The 21,820-nt window shown below is 43.4% G+C and overlaps 1 protein-coding gene across 4 annotated transcripts in view; it reads left to right on the top strand.

Moving 5' to 3' along the window:
- RALGAPB (Ral GTPase activating protein non-catalytic subunit beta) overlaps nt 1–21,820 on the top strand; it is a 63,724-nt gene that overhangs the window by 36,297 nt on the left and 5,607 nt on the right. For all 4 annotated transcript variants that reach the window (XM_072350112.1, XM_072350110.1, XM_072350109.1 and 1 more), the window contains 13 exons: nt 1,262–1,444; nt 4,078–4,229; nt 5,680–5,867; nt 7,559–7,665; nt 9,004–9,156; nt 9,747–9,956; nt 10,903–11,061; nt 13,707–13,872; nt 16,030–16,152; nt 17,250–17,386; nt 18,589–18,697; nt 20,813–20,891; nt 21,451–21,599. In XM_072350112.1, the coding sequence (XP_072206213.1) occupies nt 1,262–1,444; nt 4,078–4,229; nt 5,680–5,867; nt 7,559–7,665; nt 9,004–9,156; nt 9,747–9,956; nt 10,903–11,061; nt 13,707–13,872; nt 16,030–16,152; nt 17,250–17,386; nt 18,589–18,697; nt 20,813–20,891; nt 21,451–21,599 (1,915 nt within the window). The remainder of the gene's footprint in view (nt 1–1,261; nt 1,445–4,077; nt 4,230–5,679; nt 5,868–7,558; nt 7,666–9,003; nt 9,157–9,746; nt 9,957–10,902; nt 11,062–13,706; nt 13,873–16,029; nt 16,153–17,249; nt 17,387–18,588; nt 18,698–20,812; nt 20,892–21,450; nt 21,600–21,820) is intronic.

The following is a 21,820-nucleotide window of genomic DNA, read 5'->3' as shown; positions in this document are numbered from 1 at the left end:
TAGGATATCCTCCTGTCCCACTTTGTGCAATGAGATGAGAATGTAAAAGCATGTTTTCAAATATCTACCCAATTTAATATTAAGCTCTGTAATCTTTGAGTAGTTCTCAAGTGACTGAAGTGATTCTTCTGAGACATCCAGTGTAGTCCACTTTCTCTTGGAAAGAAATCTCCACATATTGAATAGCCACAGAGTAGAGAACCCATTCTGCTTTCAGCTTTGGAAACTCAATTCCCAAGGACCTTTTCAGGTTAAGGGATGCTTGTCCTGTATCTTTTCAGCTGCAGGTCATTACTGGGACTTGGTACATTAGAAAAATCCTGTTTCCTGCAGGAGTGCTGCTTCCCCAACCTGCTTGTCCTAAGCTAATCTTAAAGGGGCTCTACAGTGTATCTTATGCTTCTAAAGGAAATACTGTGTAGGGTTCCAAGTTGTTGTACATGCCCTTGTTGAGTACAGCTGTCTGGCTCCCATGTTGTCACCTGCAAAACCAGGTGCTGGTGGTGCCCCTCCAATAATGAATAAGACTTTATATGGCATGGTCAGACGCTACAGAGTAGAAAAATCCAGGTTTAACTGAGTGCTCCTGTGTCAGTTCACATGAAGAACAAGAGAGATTTGGTGATTTGGTTAGCTGCAAATTGCTGATCCTTGTCACTCTGTGCACAGCTCTTCTCTAGCCCTCATGCTCCAGAGCCTTGCTCCGTGAAGCCCATCTGGGCAGGGATGGGAGCATGAGGGAGTTTTCTGCAAACAGATATTTTTTCTGGTTAATCTGCTTGTCTGAGCACGGTTGTTTGTCAGTGAGGAAGTGAAAGAAAATCACTGCGCTGACAGAATTTGCCAAGTGGAAAAGGATGTGAGCACAGTGAAGCCCCATGGATGGGAGACTGGGCAGTGAATGTTTCTTGGAGGTACCATGTGGACATGAGTGGTGCTGCTGTAGCTGATGGAGAGGTCTTTGCTGATAATGAGTTTAAAGTGCACATTTATCCAGCTTGCAATTAGTTTCTTATCAATTCAGATTGGTATCATTCTTGCTCTTGGAAATAAAGCCCAGCGACGTGGCGGCACTTTAATGCAGCATTTCTTATAGTTTCAGTATCCAGTACTGTTTAACATTTTTACCATGAAGTGGCTCAACTGTTTATTCACATTTCTTAAAACTGCATTTAGAAATGCTTTCAATAGCTAATTCTTCTCTGAAAGGTTTTGTGGAGGAATTGTCACCTGACAGTCCTCTTCTGCTTGCTTTATACAGGTGAAAGTGCTTGTTGATTCCTCTGATCAAAAGAGAGCTATTAGTTCTGTGTGCAGCTACATTGTGTTCCAGTGCAGCCGGCCAGCCCCGCTCCACTCCCGTGACCTTCACTCTGTGATAGTTGCAGCTTTCCAGTGCCTCTGTGTCTGGCTCACTGAGCATCCTGACATGCTTGATGAGAAGGTAAGAATCTCTGGTGTGTGTGTGTGTGTGTGTGTGTGTGTATTCTTAGCCCCCCAGGTTGATGTGCCTTTTGTCCCCAGCTGCCAATGTTTCAGACTTTAAAACGACATGTCCTTGTAGTTTTCAAAAGCATAGCAGGAATTTCAAAACCAGTTTACTTGGAAAACAGCTTTCAGTTTTGATTTCTCCTTTTCATTCACTGAGAATATTTTTGGCTGTGCAACCACCTTTCTTGTTTATAAGAAAGTGTTTTGATCTTTCATCTTGCTTTGTGAACTGAAAAAAAAAACAACAGAACAACCTGAAATTGGAAAAGCAGAAAAATAATGGAGAAATATGAGAATTATTGGTGTATAAATAGTGTAGTTACCTGCAGCAGATAAGCTTCCCTAAAAGCAACGTCTTTTCTCATTTCTCAGTTCTTACCTATCTAAAACATTTTCTAAATTTAACAGTGGAATTTCTTTAATGCTAATATTTTGATGATCATAAAGTCATAAGAATAGCTTGAGTTGAAAGGAACCTTAAAGATCACTGAGCTCCAAACCCCTTGCCGTGGGCAGAATTGCTAGTCATTACATCAGGCACCAGACTGGGCTGCCCAGGGCTTCATCCAGCATGGCCTTGAACGCCTCCAGGGATGGGGCATCCCCAGCTTCACAAGGCAGCAACACCAGTGCCTCACTGAGTACAGAATTTCCTCCAAACATCTAACCTGAATCTCCCTTATTTTAATTCAAAGCCATTCTCTCTCATCCTATAACTATCAGACTGTGTACAACGTCAGTTGCCCCTCTGTTTATAAGCCCTCTCCAAGTACTGGACAGCCGTGCTGTCTGCCTGGAGTCTTCTCCAAACAGAACAAGCCCAACTACCTCAATCTTTCTCGATAGTAGAAGTGCTCCAGCCCTCTGAAGGTCTTCATGGCCTCTTCTGGACCTTCTCTGATTGTGTGAGTGCCCCTGGCCTGGACACATTACTCTAGATGCAGTCTCACAAGGGCAGAGCAGAGGGGAACAATCCTCTCCCTGCCCCACTGTCCCCTCTATTGATGCAGCCCAGGGTACAGTTGGCTTTCCAGGCTGCGGTTGGACACTGCTGGCTCATGAGCAGCTTCTCATCCACCATGACCTTCCTTCTCCACAGGACTGCTGTGTAGGAATTCTTTTCCCAGTCTGTACACATATCTGGGATTGCCCCAACCCCAGTGCAACACCCTGCACTTGGCCTTGGTGAACCATATTAGGTTCACATGGCCTGTCTGGGTCCCTTTGGGTGGGACCCCTTCTGTTTTATTGCCTGCATCACTCAGTGGTGTCAGACTTGCTGAGAATGTACTCAGTCCCATTGTCTGGGTTGCTGACAAAGATGTTGAACAGCAGTAGTGCCCAGACTCACACTTGGTGTCTTCACCAAGAAGTTTTCCAGAAGCTGAGCAAGGCAAAACTTGACCCAAGGTATGGCTTGCTGAGGGAGTTTGAAAAGAGCAGCAAATGAAGGATGCGGGTTGCTGATCTGACCTCCTCCTGTCAGAGTCTCAAAAAAAATATCTTTTTTTCTCTGTATGAGCGTCTGCTTTCATTGTAGGCCTGCTTACAGAGGCAGCTGAGTAACCTGCATATATATGTAACAAAAAAAAAAGAGTAAGAGGCATCAATAAAGATGCTTTCTTCATGCACTTTGGGATACTGGCAGTTGGTAGCAGGTAACCTGGAAAGGGATGATTTCCCTGGATATGGCACAACAAGGGTTATAAACTTACATTATGCTTTGTTTTTCTTTCTTTGCTTATTTTTCTGCATGAATTGTGAATTCAAGAAACAACATGGGCCAAAGCGCAGAGCCTGCCTTGTTTCTGGTGGTAAAAGCCGGTGATTTATTTGTGCTCCAGTTGTAGACAGCTACTTGCTCTTGAGAAAGCTTTCCTCTGTATTCCCTTGCTGAAGCCATCAGATCTGAACTTATGCTGTAGCAATCCAGTGATTTTCAGTAGATGATTTTGCAGTGGGCAATGTTGGTCAGTTACAGCAGTGATCTCTCTGAGTGCTGGCATCTTCTGCCATACATTTGTTGGTGCTCTGCTGTGTACCTGTAGAACACTGTAATTGCTCTCCTGATGAATTGGATGCCACCACACATTTTGCTTCCTTATGGATGCTGTTGGCAATTGAAAGATTCAGACAATTTTTTTCTGCAGTGTTCCAGATGAGTTCATCCTTCATATCCTCAGAACTTAATTAAAATTTCTGCAGATAATTTTGGGAATGCGTTTATCTTTTAAAATATGTTTTCACTTTTCAGTTGTGTTCCTAGCCCACTTGGCTGTTCTGCACAGGTCCAATGGAATATGTTGTGTATATATTAATGTATGTATTAATTCAGAGCACTTTCTAGCAGTAGATATACAAGCATACTAACAAAATTAGACATCTATATACAGAGAAAATATAATTTCTCTAGCAAATGTGATCTTATCTCAACACTGTCTGTTAAAATGATTTTCTGCCTTAATCTCTGAGCTCATACCAGAAGCAGCGCACTGCTACAATGAGTCATCTGTTGCTGTTTTTCTGAGGTCTCTGAGACGTCTGTTGAAGTGCTTCTGTTTTAAGGTAGTACCTCATGTGTTTTAGGATTGTTTAAAAGAGGTACTGGAGATTGTGGAGCTGGGTATTTCAGGAAGTAAATCCAAGAGCAGTGAACAAGAGGTGAAGTACAAAGGAGATAAGGAGCCAAACCCTGCGTCCATGAGAGTGAAGGATGCTGCTGAAGCTACGTTAACATGGTATGTAATTTCTCAGAGCATGTTCATTGTTCAGCATTGTTTTGTCAGAGAATGTTTTAATGGGGGGTTTCCAGCTGGTATGTAGTTGAGAGCATCTAAGAAGTTATCCAGAAGTTCCTTCTGGTTTGTCTTTTGGACAGGGTTGTCCTGTGCTCTGCCTTCATTGTCTTCCCCCTCCCATTACAGACATCCAGCAAGGGAAGGATTCCTGCAATTGCTGTCTTCATTCTGCCCCTTCCTTTCCCTGGAGAACAAAACCTTCCTGCAGCCCTTGGTGTTCTGTTCTGTGCCAGTGCAAAGAGCAGCTCCTTGTGTCTCCTGCTTTCCCTTGTCACCTTGTCCTTCCGTTCCCACAGCCTTCTCCTTGGCCTGACAAGTGATGCTCTCTCCCCACGCTGATGGGGGAACCGATAGACACTGTCTCCTGTGTAACACAGCAGGCAGTGACACACGTAGCAGGTATAAGTTAAGTCAGGGTGGGATGTCATTCTGCCCACAGAACTGGGCTGACTTAATAGATCTGGGAGACTGCTGAAAATGTGACTGCAGATGATGTGTAGGCTGGGGAGAGGGAGCACAGAAGTAAATTGAGATTCAACTCCAGATAAGCTGAAAAGCACTGTTTTACTGGATGAATAGCATGATGGAGTAGGCAGGACAAACTGAAGATGAGTAGGATAAACATGTGTTGCAAAAGGTGAGAGCTGCTTGCTTATTTTGTTTGTTTTATTTCACAATAAAATCATTATAAGCATTACCATTAGTAAAAACAACCGTGTTATTGTGAAAGCAGCTTCTCTTTGGAACTCGTGCACAAACCTTTCTTGTTGCCTGAAAGTGCCCTTTTTCTTTTGTTTAGAGGGATGCAGGTATCTGTCTCCCAAGGGAAAAGTGTGGCAGGAGGACTTCAGTAAATTTATTTTAGGTCTGAGTGCAGCCCCATTCAGAACATATGAGCTCCAGTCATTCTTGCTGTTGGCTCCTGTCATAGAGGCTTTTCTTTGGGAAGATCCTGCACAATTTCAAATTATTTAAATATATTTAGTTTTAGGAGGCTTGTGTATGCCTTGCTTGTTGATAGTGACTGGTGGGTTGAGTTATGGAGGAGCATCTCTAATCATCCATAATATTCTTATAAGAACAAACATACAAAAAGCTGTAGAACTACAGATTACATTTTGTTTTAAAAGGTATCTTACTGTCTTTACAGCCTGGGTTGTAGATGAACTTGTTGTATAGGCAGATTACTCTTCTTTGTAGGATTCATGTACACTTGTCCCGGAATTACTGGTTCTCTTTTAAGACAAGCTGGTAGCGCAGTGCTTGGTTTGTGCTAACCATAAGGGTAACTGCTGTGTCGAGATACAAGTGAAGAACAGAGCCTGTGCTTGGGTGGAACAGTAGATCTTCATCTGTCCTGACTTCTGCCTTTTTTTTTCCCCATTTCCAGTATTATGCAGTTACTTGGAGCGTTCCCCTCTCCCAGCGGCCCTGCTTCCCCCTGCAGCTTGGTGAATGAAACCACATTAATTAAATATTCTCGCCTACCCACCATAAACAAGCATAGTTTCCGTTACTTTGTTTTGGATAACAGTGTCATCCTCGCGATGTTGGAGCAGCCTCTAGGGAATGAACAAAGTAAGTCCAGCACTTGTTATTCCTTTCTCTTGTTCAAACTCCCAGCATGCTGTTACAGGAGGGAAAAAAAAAGAGATTCTACAACATGTGGTTCTTTCATGTTTCAGGGCCTTACCTGATCTGCATGCAGTTGAATAGAATGTTGTTCTGGATTGAAGTGGCAGGGCTGACTTCCATGTCAGCGATAGTCAGACATATACAAGCCCTCCTAAATAGTTCATGCAGTTGCCCTTCATCCTTTGAGACCAGGTGCATGCAGCAGAGTGCCATCAGAACAGTAGCCGATGGACAAAAGCACTACCACTGCATTATGAAGACATCCATGCTTTGACCAAGGAGAGCTTGTACTAAAAGTAATCTATTATTTACATGATGCTTTGAACTGAATTACTCTCCTTAAATTCCCCCTGTGAATCTTTGTGTATCAGTGCATCGCCCAACAGAGTTGATGAAACTCTTCTCCTGGACTGGCTCCTCCGATGCTAATAGAAAAGCTGTTTATTTATGAGTTGTGTTCCAGAATGCTCCAGTCTCATGGGGAATCACTGTGCAGATCCTGCAGCCATTGCCTCACGTCCAGCCTCAGTCTGGGTTGGAGCCAACGTGTTCCTGACTGCAGTGCTGTGGAACGTGCCAGAACAGCTGAGCACTTCTCACCCTTATTCTGCCTGTGCTAAATGAATTACTGAGGAATCCTGTAAAGCTATTATAACCTGAAATTAAATTAGCTTTACTTGTTGTGCAGAACTTGCTTACAAATCCCCTTTGAAATACAAGATTAATGGCAGTAAAGCTTAAGTGTGTCAGCTCTGTTCTGAGGCAGACTGCTGAAGTGAATCATTGCGGGGCCTGGTGTGCTGCCCATGAAATGCCAGCAGAGAAGTGCCTGTCTGGTAGTTACCCAGTGGTGTCAGTTTATTGTTTGCATGCACAAAGATAAGACACAGATCTTTGAAAGGTGAAAAGCTGTAGAGGTAACATTGCTCTTCTGAGATGGCCTTTAAATGTTGAAGGGATGGAATCCCTTCCATAGAAGCCTGTCTGTGCAGATGGAAAGGTACCGTGGGAGGACTGCAATCTAATCTGCTCTCTTAAAAGAGGCAATATTGAACTCAGAGCAGGTTGCTCAAGGCTTTGCGCAGGTAGGGCTTGGAAGCCTCAGGGGACAGTTTCTCTGTCCCTGTACCAGTGCCTGGCTTCTTTTTGAAATGTTTTCACTGCGTAAGATCAGAATCTTCCCCTGTCTTAGTTTGATCATTATCTCCTGTCTTTCTACCATTGTTATTGCCGTTATTTGTGTGGTACCTTCACAGAAGCTCATGGGATCCAGATGTTTCTGTGATCATTTGCTGTACCTAAACTGGCAGTGGCCAAATAATTTTATTTGTTTTTAATTCATGGGAATAATTTGGAGAGAAAATGAGTGGTCTGCGTGAATTTGGACAGGGGTTACTTCTAATGATGAAACAAAGCTGAGCTGGCTACTGGCAAGAAGAGCTGTTCTCTGCTGCAGAGAAGGGGATGACATTCAGTGTTTATTCCTCACCAGAATTTGTCCTCGGGGTCAGGGAGGGAGTTATCCTTGAAAGCAAAATGTCTGTAATATGTGTTCTTTATGGTTTAATTACCGCTCAATGAAGTATTTGTGATCTATGATGACGTATTCTTCTTTTCATCCTTGTGCTTTGCAGATGACTCTTTCCCCTCTGTCACGGTTTTGATCCGTGGGACATCTGGAAGATTCGCATGGGCCCAGCAACTCTGTCTTTTACCAAGAGGAGCTAAAGCAAATCAAAAGGTCTCTATCAAAGCCTACAAAGAAATCTTTAACTTAGAGATGTTCAGCAGAAATTCCACTAATGTGAGGCAGCCCCACAGATCTGGTGATTATACATTAAGGCTGAGCCACGGGGCCTTTAGCTGTAGGTAATGTGACGCATCTCCGGTGACTCTTTACAACTCGTGATTAATATTAAATATAGGCTCTAAAAGTACTGTTGCCTTCCAGATTTGTGTAGGAGGCTGGGAGAACTCTCCTTATTCTTGTTTTTTTTAAAGCATCTTCTAAGCTGATGAGGCAATGGGCTGTGTGCTTAGCACACAGGCACGGCTGGTGTTGCTGATGGTAGGATGTCAGGCAAGGCTTTTTCAGCAGAAGGAACAGAGTCTGGAGGTAATGTGTGAGATGCTGCTGAGAGAGCAGCTGTTAAAACTGCAGAACTCAGTGCTGCAAAGATGGCTGTAAAACTGCTGTGAAAAAATCTATCTAGGTGAACTTTGGAATGCTTCTGGGCAGTGATAGTGGAGGATAAATGGCCCAATCGTGTTTTAAGTAGAATCTGTTACTGCTGTTGCCTGGTGGATTCTATCCTTGCTTCACCAAAATTTCTTTGTTTGTAAACATCTCCCAAATGTTCAAACTGTTCATACAGTGCAGCTGCAATGTGGGCCTGTCAGTCTCAGCTGTCACGTTAATATGTAGATGACTGTGATCTCTGCAGAGCGGCCCTTGGGAGGACCCTTCACTGGATGCCTTTGGAGCTGTGCTGTCACTAGCTGGAGCTAAACAGTGTCAATTTTTGAATTACACAGTGTAGCACAATGCAGCAGCATTAGCAAAACTGCATGAAGGCAGATGATGCAGAGCTGTTGCTACCTTGGTGGGACATCTCACTGCTGACCCACAGCGTTGCTGCTGTTCACTTCAGGGCTTCTCAGCTTCACTTGTTGAGCTCATCATAGTCAGTGAGGCGTAGCTGTGAGCTTTCTTTAAACATGGTTGGAATAGATTCTGACCTAAAAATAAGATGTTGCCATGTGAGCTTGCTGTTTTTAACATGATTTGCAACTGCTTAGAGTTAGGTGGTAAGCAAGTGTAATAAGTACAATGATTACAACCACTAAAAAGGGCAGAAAGGAGTCCTTTTGTTTTATTTTTATTTTTTAATCTGTAGTGAAATTTTCAGTTACAGTCTGTTCAAGTTTGAGGCGTGTCTAAATGCTTTTTGGCGATACCTCTAATGTGAGGGTTAGTAAACCTGTGGTGGGGGGGAACATTTCCCATCTACTACAAGGCAGGTTGTGCTGATGCTCTGAATGAAGCCGTCCCCCTCCTCACCTTTTTTTTTTCTGTCAGACTTTTGTACCCGAACCTCGACCAGCTCCCAAAAGTGATGTTGGATTGAAATACAGTGTGAAGCACCGGCCGTTTCCTGAAGAAGTGGACAAGATCCCATTTGTGAAAGCAGACTTAAGCATTCCTGATTTGCATGAGATTGTGAATGAGGAGGTAAGAGAGGTTTTGTCTTCAACTTTGTCGTTTTGCTCATTTTCTTGCCTGTTCGTGAATCACACACTAACTTCTTATTCTTCTGCTTGATTAATTCACATTACTTAATGGAAGAATGAACTTTGAACAAATTAATCTGTGCATTACCCCAGGAAGATGGCAGTGCCTTGGATGTGTTGCTGGGGAGCACTGCTCAGCGTAGTTTATTCTGGATTCCAACAGTCTGTACTGGCATATTGATAGGAAGCAGTGAGCTGTGATTTGTTGCATCTTCAAGGGAGATGGAAGGGGCATTACGGTGTGTGGGTAAAAATAGAAGTATTTTAAAGCTTCACAGTTCTGCAGTTCTTATTCATTTAGGAGGAAGATACCATATCTGATGCTGGGTGTGTTAATTTGCAACAGCTCTCCCAGGCAAACAGGGTTTTGAGATACTCACTTTTAACCTTGCAAGGTCTCATTGACGGTGCTTTAGTAAACATCCTGGTGAAGTTGCAGCTGCTGCACGTGACTTATGGCTTTGCTAAATGACGGAGCTGTTGTAAGTGCTTAGAGAGTTTGGTGTTTCATGTCTGTACAATGTATTTCAGCTTGAAGAGCGACATGAGAAGCTGAGGAATGGCATGGCCCAGCAGATTATTTTTGAGACTTCCATAGATCAGAAAAGTGAGGAGGAGTGGCGTAAGAAGAGCTTTCCTGATCCAATCACAGAGTGTAAGCCGCCGCCGCCAGCACAGGAGTTCCAGACAGCACGCCTGTTCCTCTCCCACTTTGGCTTCCTGTCGCTTGAGGCATTGAAGGTGACCTGATACTTCCTTGTGTTATACTAATGGCATGAGTACCACTATGGCTTGGCTTAACAGAGGAGGAAAACTTAAGTATCATTAGTGGAAGATTTTTTTTGTGCAATGCCAGCTGCTTTTGTGCTGTCATCTGTTTGAGTTAGGTGTTGAAATTCCATCTTTCAGGGTTGTGAAAGGCCTTGCATGAAGCTGAACATGCTCTGAATTGGTGGCTATTAGTGTGTTTTTGCAGTAGGTACATTATCTCCCACGTTCACCTGTTTGTATTTGGTGTTATTCTTCCAACTTAAGTTAGGGATGCTCTGTAAGCCTTTCTGAATTATGAGTGCCATACAAGTTTCTGTTCCGGAAATTGTATTGAGGTACTCCATGCTTACATGTGGTTAAACCACATTTAGGTTGTAGAGTCATTCCTTTTGAAGTTAAAATGCCAACAATGTATAGGAAAAAGACCCACATCCTTAAATTGAAATTCTGCCTTTTAAGTGAGAATTTTGCCTTTTGTTTGTCTTTTCTTCCAGAAAGCTATCAACGTTAGGAGGCAATGTAGCTATTGCAAAAATAAAGATGCTTAATATTGTGTGTATTGCTGGTCTATAGGTTTTGTGCTAGTCTATAGGTTACAGCAATAAAAACAAAACACGATGCAGTGCAGCTGTAGGCAGCAATGAGGCATTTTGAAAGTCTCTGCTGCTTTTGTTGTGGAATGGAGCATGTTTTGAGCAAAACATTACTGGTGTTTTACTTGAAATGTTAGTTTTCTTCTCTAATGAGGATAAGTTAAATGAAACAGTCAGACTTCTGCTTGCTGTTGATCATTTATAACATGGTTATGTTGGATCAGAATTTTTTTGTATGCTTTTGATTTGATTCCTTTTTAACGGATCGTTGCGAAAACCACAAAGATCTTTTTAAAGCTGTTGAACTCTTATCTGTCCGACAGGAGCCTGCTAACAGTCGTCTACCTCCTCACCTGATTGCACTTGACTCTACTCTGCCTGGGTTTTTTGATGACCTTGGGTACTTGGATTTACTGCCTTGTCGTCCTTTTGATACTGTTTTCATTTTCTACATGAAGGCGGGCCAGAAGACGAGCCAGGAGGTAAGGGAACGCATAGGGCAGAGCTCTGGAACCGGGGGTTGTTGGCTTTGGCTTTATTTTATGACAGGAGATGTAACGAACCACTGCATATTTTTCATTTGAAAGGTGGTTTATGTTATTGTCTGCACTTAGGATTTCTGTGAAATCTTAATAAAATAATTTGTATATATGTGATTGAAAGGATGCATTTGTATAATTCAAAGATTCCTATCAGAAATGTGTTTCAGTTTGTGGGGAAAGCTGCAGTTTGTTCTTGGTATGTGCAATATCCAGGTAATTTAATTCAATTTTAATGTTAAACATATGTTAAAGAAGTCAGAAACTTACTGCAAGAAAGTATTACTGCTTTCTAAGTCCTCACATTATACTGTTTGTGCTGAGATGCGATTAGGTTAATTAGGTTAATTTGTGCAAATCTAAATCATGATTTCTTCAGCCTGCGATCTGGAAATTCACTGTGAGTTTCTAAGAAGGCTTATGGGATCAGTGGAGATATTTCTATAATATTTCTCATTTCTATTTGTAATTGTTGTACTAAAGAGTAGAAGCATGACTTCAAAAATAATGAGCATGTCATTCCCTCATGTGACTGTCAGCATACAAGTGGCAGAGCACAGCAGCACCTTCCGTGTCTGAGAGGAATGCACCACCAGTTCTTGAGGCTGTATGTGAGTTTTCAAGTCAAAGGTTAGAGTAAGCAGTAAGCAATCCCCAGAGCCAGTATGGTATACGGGGCGTGATGCTTTCCAGCTGTTCTGCTATTGCTGGGCTAGCAGAATACTTCTTTCCTCTGATGCTTGTATGCAGTTATGGATTTAGACAGGTGAGACTTCTGTGCAGGAGTTAGTGCTGCAGAACTTGCAGAGCTTTGGAAACCCAGAGAGCAGTCTGTACTCAGGAGGATTTGCCATGTCAATTATAAAAAAAATCCTTTATACTTGAGAGATTCTGGTTATGAGACAGACAGTGTAAAGATGGCATTCCTGCTTCAAGATCCCAGGACATCTTGCTGTGATTCCTAAGCCTTCTCGGTTGTGCCAAGTCAGAGGCAGTCAAGCTGGTAAAGGTGCTCATCTCTACAGCCCTGAGCTGAGGGAGAAACTGCTGCTGTTTCTGTGATTGAAAAGAAATAAGTCAGTGGTAGTTTTCAATATTAGCAATCAAGAGAGGAGATCAAAGCTGAGCCATGACACTGCTTTGGGCAGGGATGGCTGCGTGGTGCTACGTAGCCATCCTTGTGCATGTGCTCATGCTGCTCTTACTCAGGACCTAAGTCTGCTCTGCAAGGTGGTTCCCACTCCTGTAACAAGGAGTAGTGGCAGCTCTACATCTGCTGCTGCACAGCCTAGAGCAGTGCCATCCAGTGTGACTGTTCCGAAGTGAGCCCCAGTCTCTCTGCTGTGGTGATGCACACTGATGGTTTAGAAGGGTGTTGTGGAATTTGTTTGTACACGATAATGAAACTGCCCACACCACTTCTATATTATGATACTTAATAGCATTAAATGTCCTTTGGACATACTCCCTCACCCTTATTTAAGGTCTTTTTTTGAAGGTGCTCAGTTAGAAAACTATACATGTGTGTGTGCATATTTTCTGCAGCTGTTGTTGCTCTCTTCTCTGAATACATTCTCAAGTGTAGCTCTGACTTTGCTGAGGGTGTTGTTAATATTTCAGTGCAGTGTCTGAGCACTGCTGAATATTGAGCAGGGCACTAGAGCTGGGTGGCAGGGCACAGGGCCTTCCTCACTGGGAGCTTTCTTCCCAGGGCCTGTCCCCAGTATGGAACTTCTGCTCCAGCAGAGTCTGTGTCGCAGGGAGAGTCCCAGAACTGCCCTCATACAGACAAACTCCAAAGAACTTCTGTCCACAGAACAATCTCCCCACAGCTAAGAAAGAAAGGATGATGCACTGCATGATGTTGTCTCTTCCCTGTATCACAGTGCTTCAGTAGGCCAAAGAACAAATCATCCATGTCTCCCTTCATGCCGCTCAGTGCAGCTCTTGAGCCTCAGTCCGTCACACTGGGATTAGGATGTATTTGGATGAAGAAAAGCCCTGGATCTTTCCCCAACTGAGATTAAGGTTCAGAATGAGCAGTTTGGTGTGGCATTTGATTAAAGTGCGTTCTCAATCCTGCTGAAAATCGTTTTGCAAAGTTGGTTTTATTATTAAATGTGTGGTGAGGCTGGTGCCCTAATTCACCAGTTGTGCACAGGGAGTGATGGAATGCCTTTCTCCTAAAGTTTCCCCTCAGTCTAATAGTGAAACCAGCCCAGAAAATCCTCATGCTACGTCTGGTATTGATGCAGATCCTGCACTGGACAGGTCCGTGGTTTATCCCTGATGAGTGGAGAAATCTTGAAATTACCATTTGTAGCCATTTGTAGTGGTGTGATTTCAGTGGTGGCAAAAAGCTAATCTGATGGATTAGGATGTTGCCATGCAGGATGGTCGATGCTGGGCAGCAGGGACCGGTGTCCGTGTAGAAAGCCTGGGGTTCCTGACTTGCTGAAGAGCTCTTTGTGGGCAAAACCATTTTGATGACACAAAATTTTGGATGATAGGAGCAAAGGCAGGATGAGGAGGAAACGAGACGTTAACTGGAGCCCCCATACATACCGTGCTTCTGCTGGCTGTTTCAGATCCTGAAGAACATGGAGTCTTCCAGAATCGTTCAGCCGCACTTCCTGGAGTTCTTGCTGTCTCTTGGCTGGTCTGTCGATGTGGGGAAGCATCCTGGGTGGACTGGGCACGTCTCCACGAGCTGGTCCATCAACAGCTGCAGTGATGAAGAGGGACCTGAACAAGGTAGAGCATAGTTGACGGTGTAACACTGAGTTTTGTCTCCTTTTGGATAAAATTGGTTTAAATTTTTTGTTCCTGTGTGCCTATATGAACACTTGATGCTTCTTTCACATTTTAAAAAGCATTTTCTAGAAAGGTGCATGTAAATAGATTAAACTTCAAGACAAAGTGATGAAAGTAATGTCTGTGTTGTTGGGAGGAAGTCATTTCAGCAAGCAACACCGTTTTCCATACTTCTGGCAGACTTGGTGAGTCTTGTTATGTGATCCAGAACCAAGATTCAGATGAAATTGGATACAGATTTTAGTGTGTAGTAGCAGATGTGCTTGAAATATTGCATGATTCTTTTGTGCTCTGTAAGTAGATTAAAATGAGCTGTTGACAAGTAAGTTAGCTGTAATCATGCTTGGTAGTAAGTAATGAAGACAAGCGGCTGTTTGTAGGTCACTGAGGCTGGAGCCCACTCACAGCTCTTCTGCTGTCCTGCTTCATTTACTCCAGCAACTCTTCCTCTGGGCTTGTCTTGTACTGTGACTGACTAAAGGCTTTTCTGAATATAGCTACAAATGATAGAAGGTTTGAGGTGTTGTAAGAGAACAGATGCGTGGCTTTCTCAGAATGAGTCAAGAGAGGTTACAGAATGGCCAGGGCTTGGTTTGTTACTTCTTTCATATGGATGGAGTTGTTGTGCTTTATAGTGGGGCAGAGCCTTCTCCCTTTCATTTCTGGTTGGAGTTGTCAGTATGGCTGCACAGAAGATTAGTGCCCTGCATTGGTGACGTTACCAGTTTTAATGTGTGCTGCTTAACTTGGAAGGTAACTTTTAACTTCAGCCATTTGGGTTAGATCGTAGATGACCAAAAGGATGAATTCAATTAATTAGTGCAAGAAGGGACAGAAAAAGCAATCAGGAATGGGAGTGAAGGGGGGGCTGCATCACGTCTGGCTCTGATGCTGGGAAAAATGTACAAGTGGAGTTGCACCTTTACTTCAAGTCTGCTGCTTCAGGTTTTTAGCCATTGCTTGCTAGGGTTGGACAAACTCATCAACACTTCTGCTTAGTTTTTTTTCTCTCACACTCTTTGCTGTTGCTGATGCTGTTTGTTTTGTTTTGTGTATTCTCTTTGTGGATAGCTCTAATTAAAACAAAAAATGCACCAGAAAAAAAAGCAGAACAAACAAACAAAATATTCAGGAGAGTAAAAGAGCTTTTGGTGGGATGAAATTAAAATATATTCACAAGCAAATGTTTTTGTTTTATTTTCACATCTTCCCCTCCCATCCCCCCAGCCCCAACAGTTGAATTTGGGTTGAGTTGCTGCTCCCCAGGAGCTTGAGAGATTGGTCCCTAATGGTGAGGCATGGTTCTGAGCTCCCGGTGTGCCTCTGGCCATGGCTTCATGTCAGTGTGCTGAACTTACTGCCCCACTGGTTTTGCTGATGCAGCTGTTCCAGGGGCTCCTCTGTAAACTGGCTCAGAGAAATAATTTGGCTTAAAGCCTTTGCTGTTCTTTCTGGAGGAAGTATGGAGAAAGGAAAAGGTGGTTTGCATCATGTTTGTGTAGCACGGCTCCACTGAAGGCTTTCTGTACAGCCTGATGGGTTGGCCAGCTGTGATGTGGGAATAAGTGGGGGCTGAGAACTAGGAGCTCTCTTGCATTAGCTTGAGTTCAAGGGTGTGGGTTTTTTTGTAAATTATATAGAGAGAGGAATTTATAGAAATTGGCTTCAATTCTAGAATGTTGTCAGGCTGAAGCAACAAATGTAAGTTGTCTTTTGAGATTGAATGACAAACTGGGCAAAGCCTGTGTTAAGGATATGAGTAGAAACAGCTACTGGATGAATTCTTGTAGGAAATGCTTATTTAGTGACCACTTAGTGACTACCTTGGACTGTTCAGTCCAAGGAAAGTGTGATGTATGGTAAGTGTAATTGAAACATATTCAGAATAAATCCTCCTTCCAACTCTTGGTGCTGTTTACTTTAAAATACCAAAGATGTCTCCCTGAAAGTTGTTGTTAGCCGTGAAATTTAACGGTGAAATCTCATTTTAAAATGTGATTTATGTGATTTCTTCTCATTGTGCCTTGTGGTCGAAGGTCTGTGCCTAGAGAGGTGAAACTTCCTTTTGACTTAACCTTCCTTTTGTGTGTGTTTCAGATGATGTAATAATTTCGGAAGATGTTGGAGCAAGTATCTTCAATGGGCAGAAGAAGGTGCTGTATTATGCTGATGCCCTGACAGAAATAGCTTTTGTTGTCCCGTCACCAGTGGAGTCCCTAAGTAAGATCATTTTATGTATGCATTTTTTCAAACAAAACACAATACAGAAGAACAACGGGTGGTGGTGGTTTTTTTTCAATAGAGAGCTTTGTCAGAAGCAGGATCCTTGTCAGAAAAATAGTTATTTAAATATCCTAATCCTTAGAATCCTTCTAAGGTGTTACCTTAGTTCAGTGCTCCTTTGTTTTCCCAGTCTAAGCATCAAATGCCTATTCAGGTTTGCAGGGTAGTACATGCCTGTGTGGGTGCCTTAGGTTGGATGTATGGGTTTGGTCTACAGCTCTGATATTGTTAAAATATATTAATCCCCGCTATTGAGTTCAGAGCAGTTTTGCTGCTGGTTTTGTTCTTCTCTGTCCCTTTGTATTGGTTGTTAATATACAGATGGTAGCAAATGTACAGAAGGAATAAGCAAAGGAAAACTCACCAGTGGTGGTGCCTTGGCTGAAGAAGCTGGGGCAGTCCTCACTGATGAATGATCTCCAAGAGATGCTGCCTCAGTGGGAGTCAGCCTCTCAATGAGGTCTCAGAGGGGATGGAGTCAAGCTCCACCCCTCCCGGGAGCACAGCTACATCACTCTCACCTGAGCTCCCACAGCTGACCCCATACTTGCCTCAGCTGATTAATCAGAGGTTCAGGCTGTGATTACCAATCTCCCATACACCCTTCTTGTTGACATGCTCGTGCAACACAAGGAGGAGCACGTGCCTAATGGCCATGGAGATGAGCAAGAGCTTTCATGATGTTTTTTACTCCAATGAAATTCTGCATGATGGTTTCAAAAGGTTGTGAGGAAATTGTATCTGTAGGAAGAAGCTGTGTTGTGTAGGAAATTATATAATCGGACATGATGCTTTAAATCCATAGGGAGTGCTTTAATTGCGGTCAGTTTCTGGCATGACTTGCAGTTATCCACTGTTGAATTCTCTTCCTGGTTTTGAGCTCAGTTTTGACTTGACTGCATGCCCATCCATGTATGTTCGGTTTCGAAAACCTTAGAACCTTTCTGAGTTTCAAGACTGTACCTTTGGTGACAACTTTGGGGATTTTTTGGGACAGAAGAAAAGACAAAACTCACTTTTCTATTGGCTTACAGCTGATTCATTGGAAAGCAACGTCTCTGATCAAGAAAGTGACTCCAACATGGATCTGCTGCCAGGAATATTAAAACAGCCATCTTTGACACTTGAACTCTTCCCCAATCATACGGACAATCTTAATCCCTCTCAGCGGGTAAGACAAAACTTGCTCTGAAAAACGGCATTTATTTGTTTGGTGGGTTTTTTTGTTGATTTTTTTCTTTTCTTCAAGGTGCCCAATAGCAGTGTTGCAGTGGGTTTTGGCTGTACACAATTCAATCTCCTGATATTAGGAGTCACTCGTTCCTAGATGTTGATCTTTCACAGCAGCTTCAGTCTGGCTCGTGTTTGCACCGACAGTAGGAGATTGCAAAGTTACATTAATTAACTATAAAAGTGAAACTTGCTAAGTAGGGGAGCATCTTGCATACTAAAATTGTGTAAAAGCGTGTGCAGGAAAAAGTCTATGCGATATTCCTGAAGTAAACCAGACCCCAGACCATGTGTGGAAGTTCAGGATGGGTTAATATGACTGCTCATCCCTACCTGGTTTAAAACAGCTTGTGTCAGTTGTGGCTGAATTATCTGTTGTGAAGTTGCTTGAGTATGGTAGCTAAGCAGAAAGACTTGAACAGAAAGGATTTACAACTGTTTATTTCTTGTTATAAATTTACTTCCAAATGTACTTACTTACTGATTTAGAATCTTTGAGAATGTTAGGAAAAACTTGAATGAGTTTTTAAGATGATTAAATGACTCGTCTAAGTAACAGCTGTTGCCTTTTTATTGGACTTGCAGAAAATTACTCTTAGTATAAGCACAGTAAGAATGGGGACAAATGAACTGGAGTCTAGGGCAGGAACCTCAGTTTAGCTCACTGGATTGGGTGGGAAAATTAGTAAGGAAAAAAGCACTTTTTTGAGTAATGAGTAGATTTGCTCCAAAATATTAAGTTGATAATGAGAATATCATAAAGCTTTGCCATGATGGGTGTGCTGGGATTCCACAACAGCATGGGGATACTGCAGTGCTTGTGCATGTTCCCAAGGAATGTGGAGCAATTGCACCGACTGCAGCTTGGAGGTGTGTGACAAAGCAAAACAAAGAATTGACATTGTTTTCAGTGTTTAAAGGAATAAGATACTTTTCTCTTGTTTATGTTGAATGTAAGTATTGTGGAGACCCAAATTACTGCTTCTGAGTGGAGTAGTCCCACTGCAGCCCCATCGTACTCATTTGCAGAGCTTGTACCTGTCTGAAATCTGAAAGAAGGAGGAACAATAGATGAGATATTTTAGGTAAATCTCTGGGCTTCTGGTGTTTGCAAATCCTGCTTTTCTCTTGTGTTTGAAACAGCTCAGCCCTACTTCCAGATCCAAGAGGGTGCCTCAGGGCCGGACTATTCCACCAATGGGACCTGAAACCAAAGTGTATGTGGTCTGGGTTGAACGTTATGATGATATAGGTGCGTAGAATTTTCCTTGTTCACTGATGTAGCAACAGAACAGAAATGAGAAGAAAACCTCAGCTCCATTCCTCTAAAATAAATAAGCTAAATCCCTATCAATTTCTATAACTGACACTTGATTCTAAAACTGTTCTTTGATATTTGAGTGGTGGTCCACGGGGGTGTGTAAGTGAATCACTGGCTGTAGAGCTGTAGATTATTTTAGCTCTGGCAGTGCATGCAAAACACCCTCATGGAGCTTCTCTGTAAGCTCAGTGTGTAAGACCAGTGTGCTCCCAGCTGCTGTGTTCTTGGAATGGAGCTGATGCTCTTCCTTTAGAAAAGTGACTTTCTGACCCTTGTTTTGCTTCTGATCTGCTGGGTCTGTTCTGAGGGGATCATCAGTTTCTTGGTACCTTTGAAACTTTCTACTTTGATCTGTCGTGTAGAGGGCTCACTTAATCTGCTCATATTGCCAGTCTGGATGGTGCTGGGCAGCCCGTTCCCTTTTTGCATGCCATTGTTCAGGCAGTGTCCTACTCCTCGTGCTGAATTAATGCTCCTTGCCTTGGTGTTTTCCCCCTGAGTCTGGATAACTGGAGAGATACCCAGCTTTGTCCATCCTGTTGTAGACATAGCATGGTTAGTGCTGGCAGCCTCTCCCCCAGGCTTGAGGAGTTCTTTGTTCATGAGAGCTTCTTTCATGCTAGTTCTAAGCCGTGAGCCCAGCTTTAGTGGGATGTGAGAGCCTGTCTGTGCTGGCCTGGCCTAGCAGGGTCTGTAACACTGCCAGCAACAGATAATCTGTTTGAAGTTGTTATTCTGCCTCTGATTTCTAATCCGGGTTCCCAGCTTAGCATTAACTAAACCCTTAGAACCTCCCAGAGGATAGCAACCAAGAGATCAGAGGAAGCTTCCCATAAGTTATTGGTATGAAATGTTCCCTTTCCCACCCAGGTCTCAGGCACAAAGATCTTGATGTCCAAAGGAACATATTGCAGAGCAGTGTCTGGGATTGGGATACGCACATGAAGTTCTGGAGCATTTCTTCCTTATCCTGACATTGGCCTCCTTAGCACCAGGAGCCCCTCAGCCACTTCATTTCCTGAGCTGGTGGTGTCCCTGACCCTCTCCTATGTAGATGGCAGCTCAGGCTGGCACACTGGAGGGGCAGTGACTGCATACATACATGCTCAGCTGCTCCTTTAGCAGCCAGGGGAGTCCCCCAGAGCTATGGGCCTGCAGCCAAAGAAATGAGTCTCTGAGCCCCAGTGTTTGTGCTTGACAGTTGGATGACTTGTTAGGGAGCTCTTGAAGGTCGCTTCTAGCCCAGAGGCTTTGCCTCATGCTTCTTGTGTTCTTGGCTTTTGCCTTATGCCATCTTCGTGTTTGCACAGTGGAAGAGCTGACTGTAGTGCAGGCTCTCTCTGCTGTGCCAGCACAGCACAGGCACAAAGTGTTTTCAGGCTTACGTTCTTTTTGCTGCAAGAATGCTTTGTGTTATCGTGCTGTCTGAACTATACTTTTATCCCCTCCCAAACTTCTCTGTAAGCTTCTGCCCTTGAACAAATGGATGGGAAGTACCACATTCCATCCCAGTTCTCATTTATTCCTTCTGCACCTGTTACTGAGGGCGAGGCAGCAGAGCAGTGGGTTGTGGTGTGGGCTTTACTGAAGGAATGATGCTGTTTGCTGGAGCAGATTGGTATTCCCATGGCAGAACTGCAGATGTGAGCAGCGGTGCCATTTGAAATTCCCAGCACTGTTCTTGAGGCTGATGACTTGCAGATGGGAGAAGAAGTTATGAATAATAATTTGAGAGGTGTTTTGTGACTGTGACACAATTCAGCTTCTTTCTGCTTCACTGCTGCTCTGAAGATTCTGACCTTTGGGACTGAGGGAGCTGAGGGTCTGGGACGTGTTCCCCAAGGTACTGAGCAGTGGGCGAAGGAGGAGCGTCTGTGTTTCACCTGTTCTGCTTAGGTAACTAGAACAGACTTGGTATCACCAGTTTTGCCGGAACATCCCTGGTATAAATGCTTGAGGGTTGCATGGGTTTGGCTGACAATGACTTTGCACAAAAACAAAGAAGCAAACTGGGGAAGCTAAACTTTATTCCATGTCATCCTGCAGAAAACTTTCCCCTCCCTGATCTGGTGTCTGAGACCAGCACAGGCGTAGAAACTACGGCCAACAGCAGCGCTTCCCTAAGGTAAGACTGCTCTTACTTTCATTATTTTTCTTGGCTCTTGTGGACAGCAGTCTGTGCTGCACTTCAGAAGCCACAGCCCAGCTTATTTGCATTCTTCAGCTTTCACAGGCATCTCCAAAAACTGTGGACAGTGTTGTTGAAAAGATAGATGAGCTCCTTCAGTGGATTCCTTTTCTGCTGAGGGGAAAAAATAAATGAAAGGGCTTTTCATATTGCTGAGGTTGAAACATAAGTGAAGGGGTAGAAGATGTGTAGTCTTACTCTTGGGTTTGTGATCAGCCTCCTTCCTGGCTCACTCCCTGGTGAGGTGGTTGATGCTGCACGTCTGTCATGAAGCTCAAAGCCCCATCTGCAGGGCTTTCAAATTCTGTGGTGATAGAAGTTTGTAGGAACAGTGTAGCTGTTGCAGCCATCCTGAGGTCCAGCAAATGCACACAGGAACCCTGCTGGTTTAGCCATGAGACGTTTTAACATCCTTTTAACACTGCATCTACGAAGGAAAACAATTGCTTTAATTGTAGCACTGCTATAGAACTGACTTTTATTTTTTTCCCTTAAGATCTGCCACTCCTGAGAAAGAAGTTCCTGTGATCTTCATCCATCCTTTAAACACTGGCTTATTCAGGATAAAACTACAAGGAGCAACCGGGAAATTCAACATGGTTATCCCGTTGGTGGATGGGATGATAGTCAGTAGGAGAGCTCTTGGTAAGCTGACGGGTTAGGAACACCTGTGGTTTCTTTTATTCCTTTTCATTTGGAGGCAGTTCATGGAGTGGTCTGGTCCTTCCCGTTTGGTCCTCGTGCATCCGTGCATCATGTCATCCTGCCAGCAGTACTTCTGCCTGTACTCCTTCACGAGAGGCAAACCATAACCAGCACTCTTTGTAGTAATGTTTGTGCTACCCATTTCCATTCCTCTGTAACGC

The sequence above is a fragment of the Excalfactoria chinensis genome, chromosome 15 (genome assembly GCF_039878825.1).
Source record: "Excalfactoria chinensis isolate bCotChi1 chromosome 15, bCotChi1.hap2, whole genome shotgun sequence".
Taxonomy (NCBI): domain Eukaryota; kingdom Metazoa; phylum Chordata; class Aves; order Galliformes; family Phasianidae; genus Excalfactoria; species Excalfactoria chinensis.
Note: the sequence above shows the minus strand (reverse complement) of the source record. Positions and strands in the feature narration are given on the sequence as shown.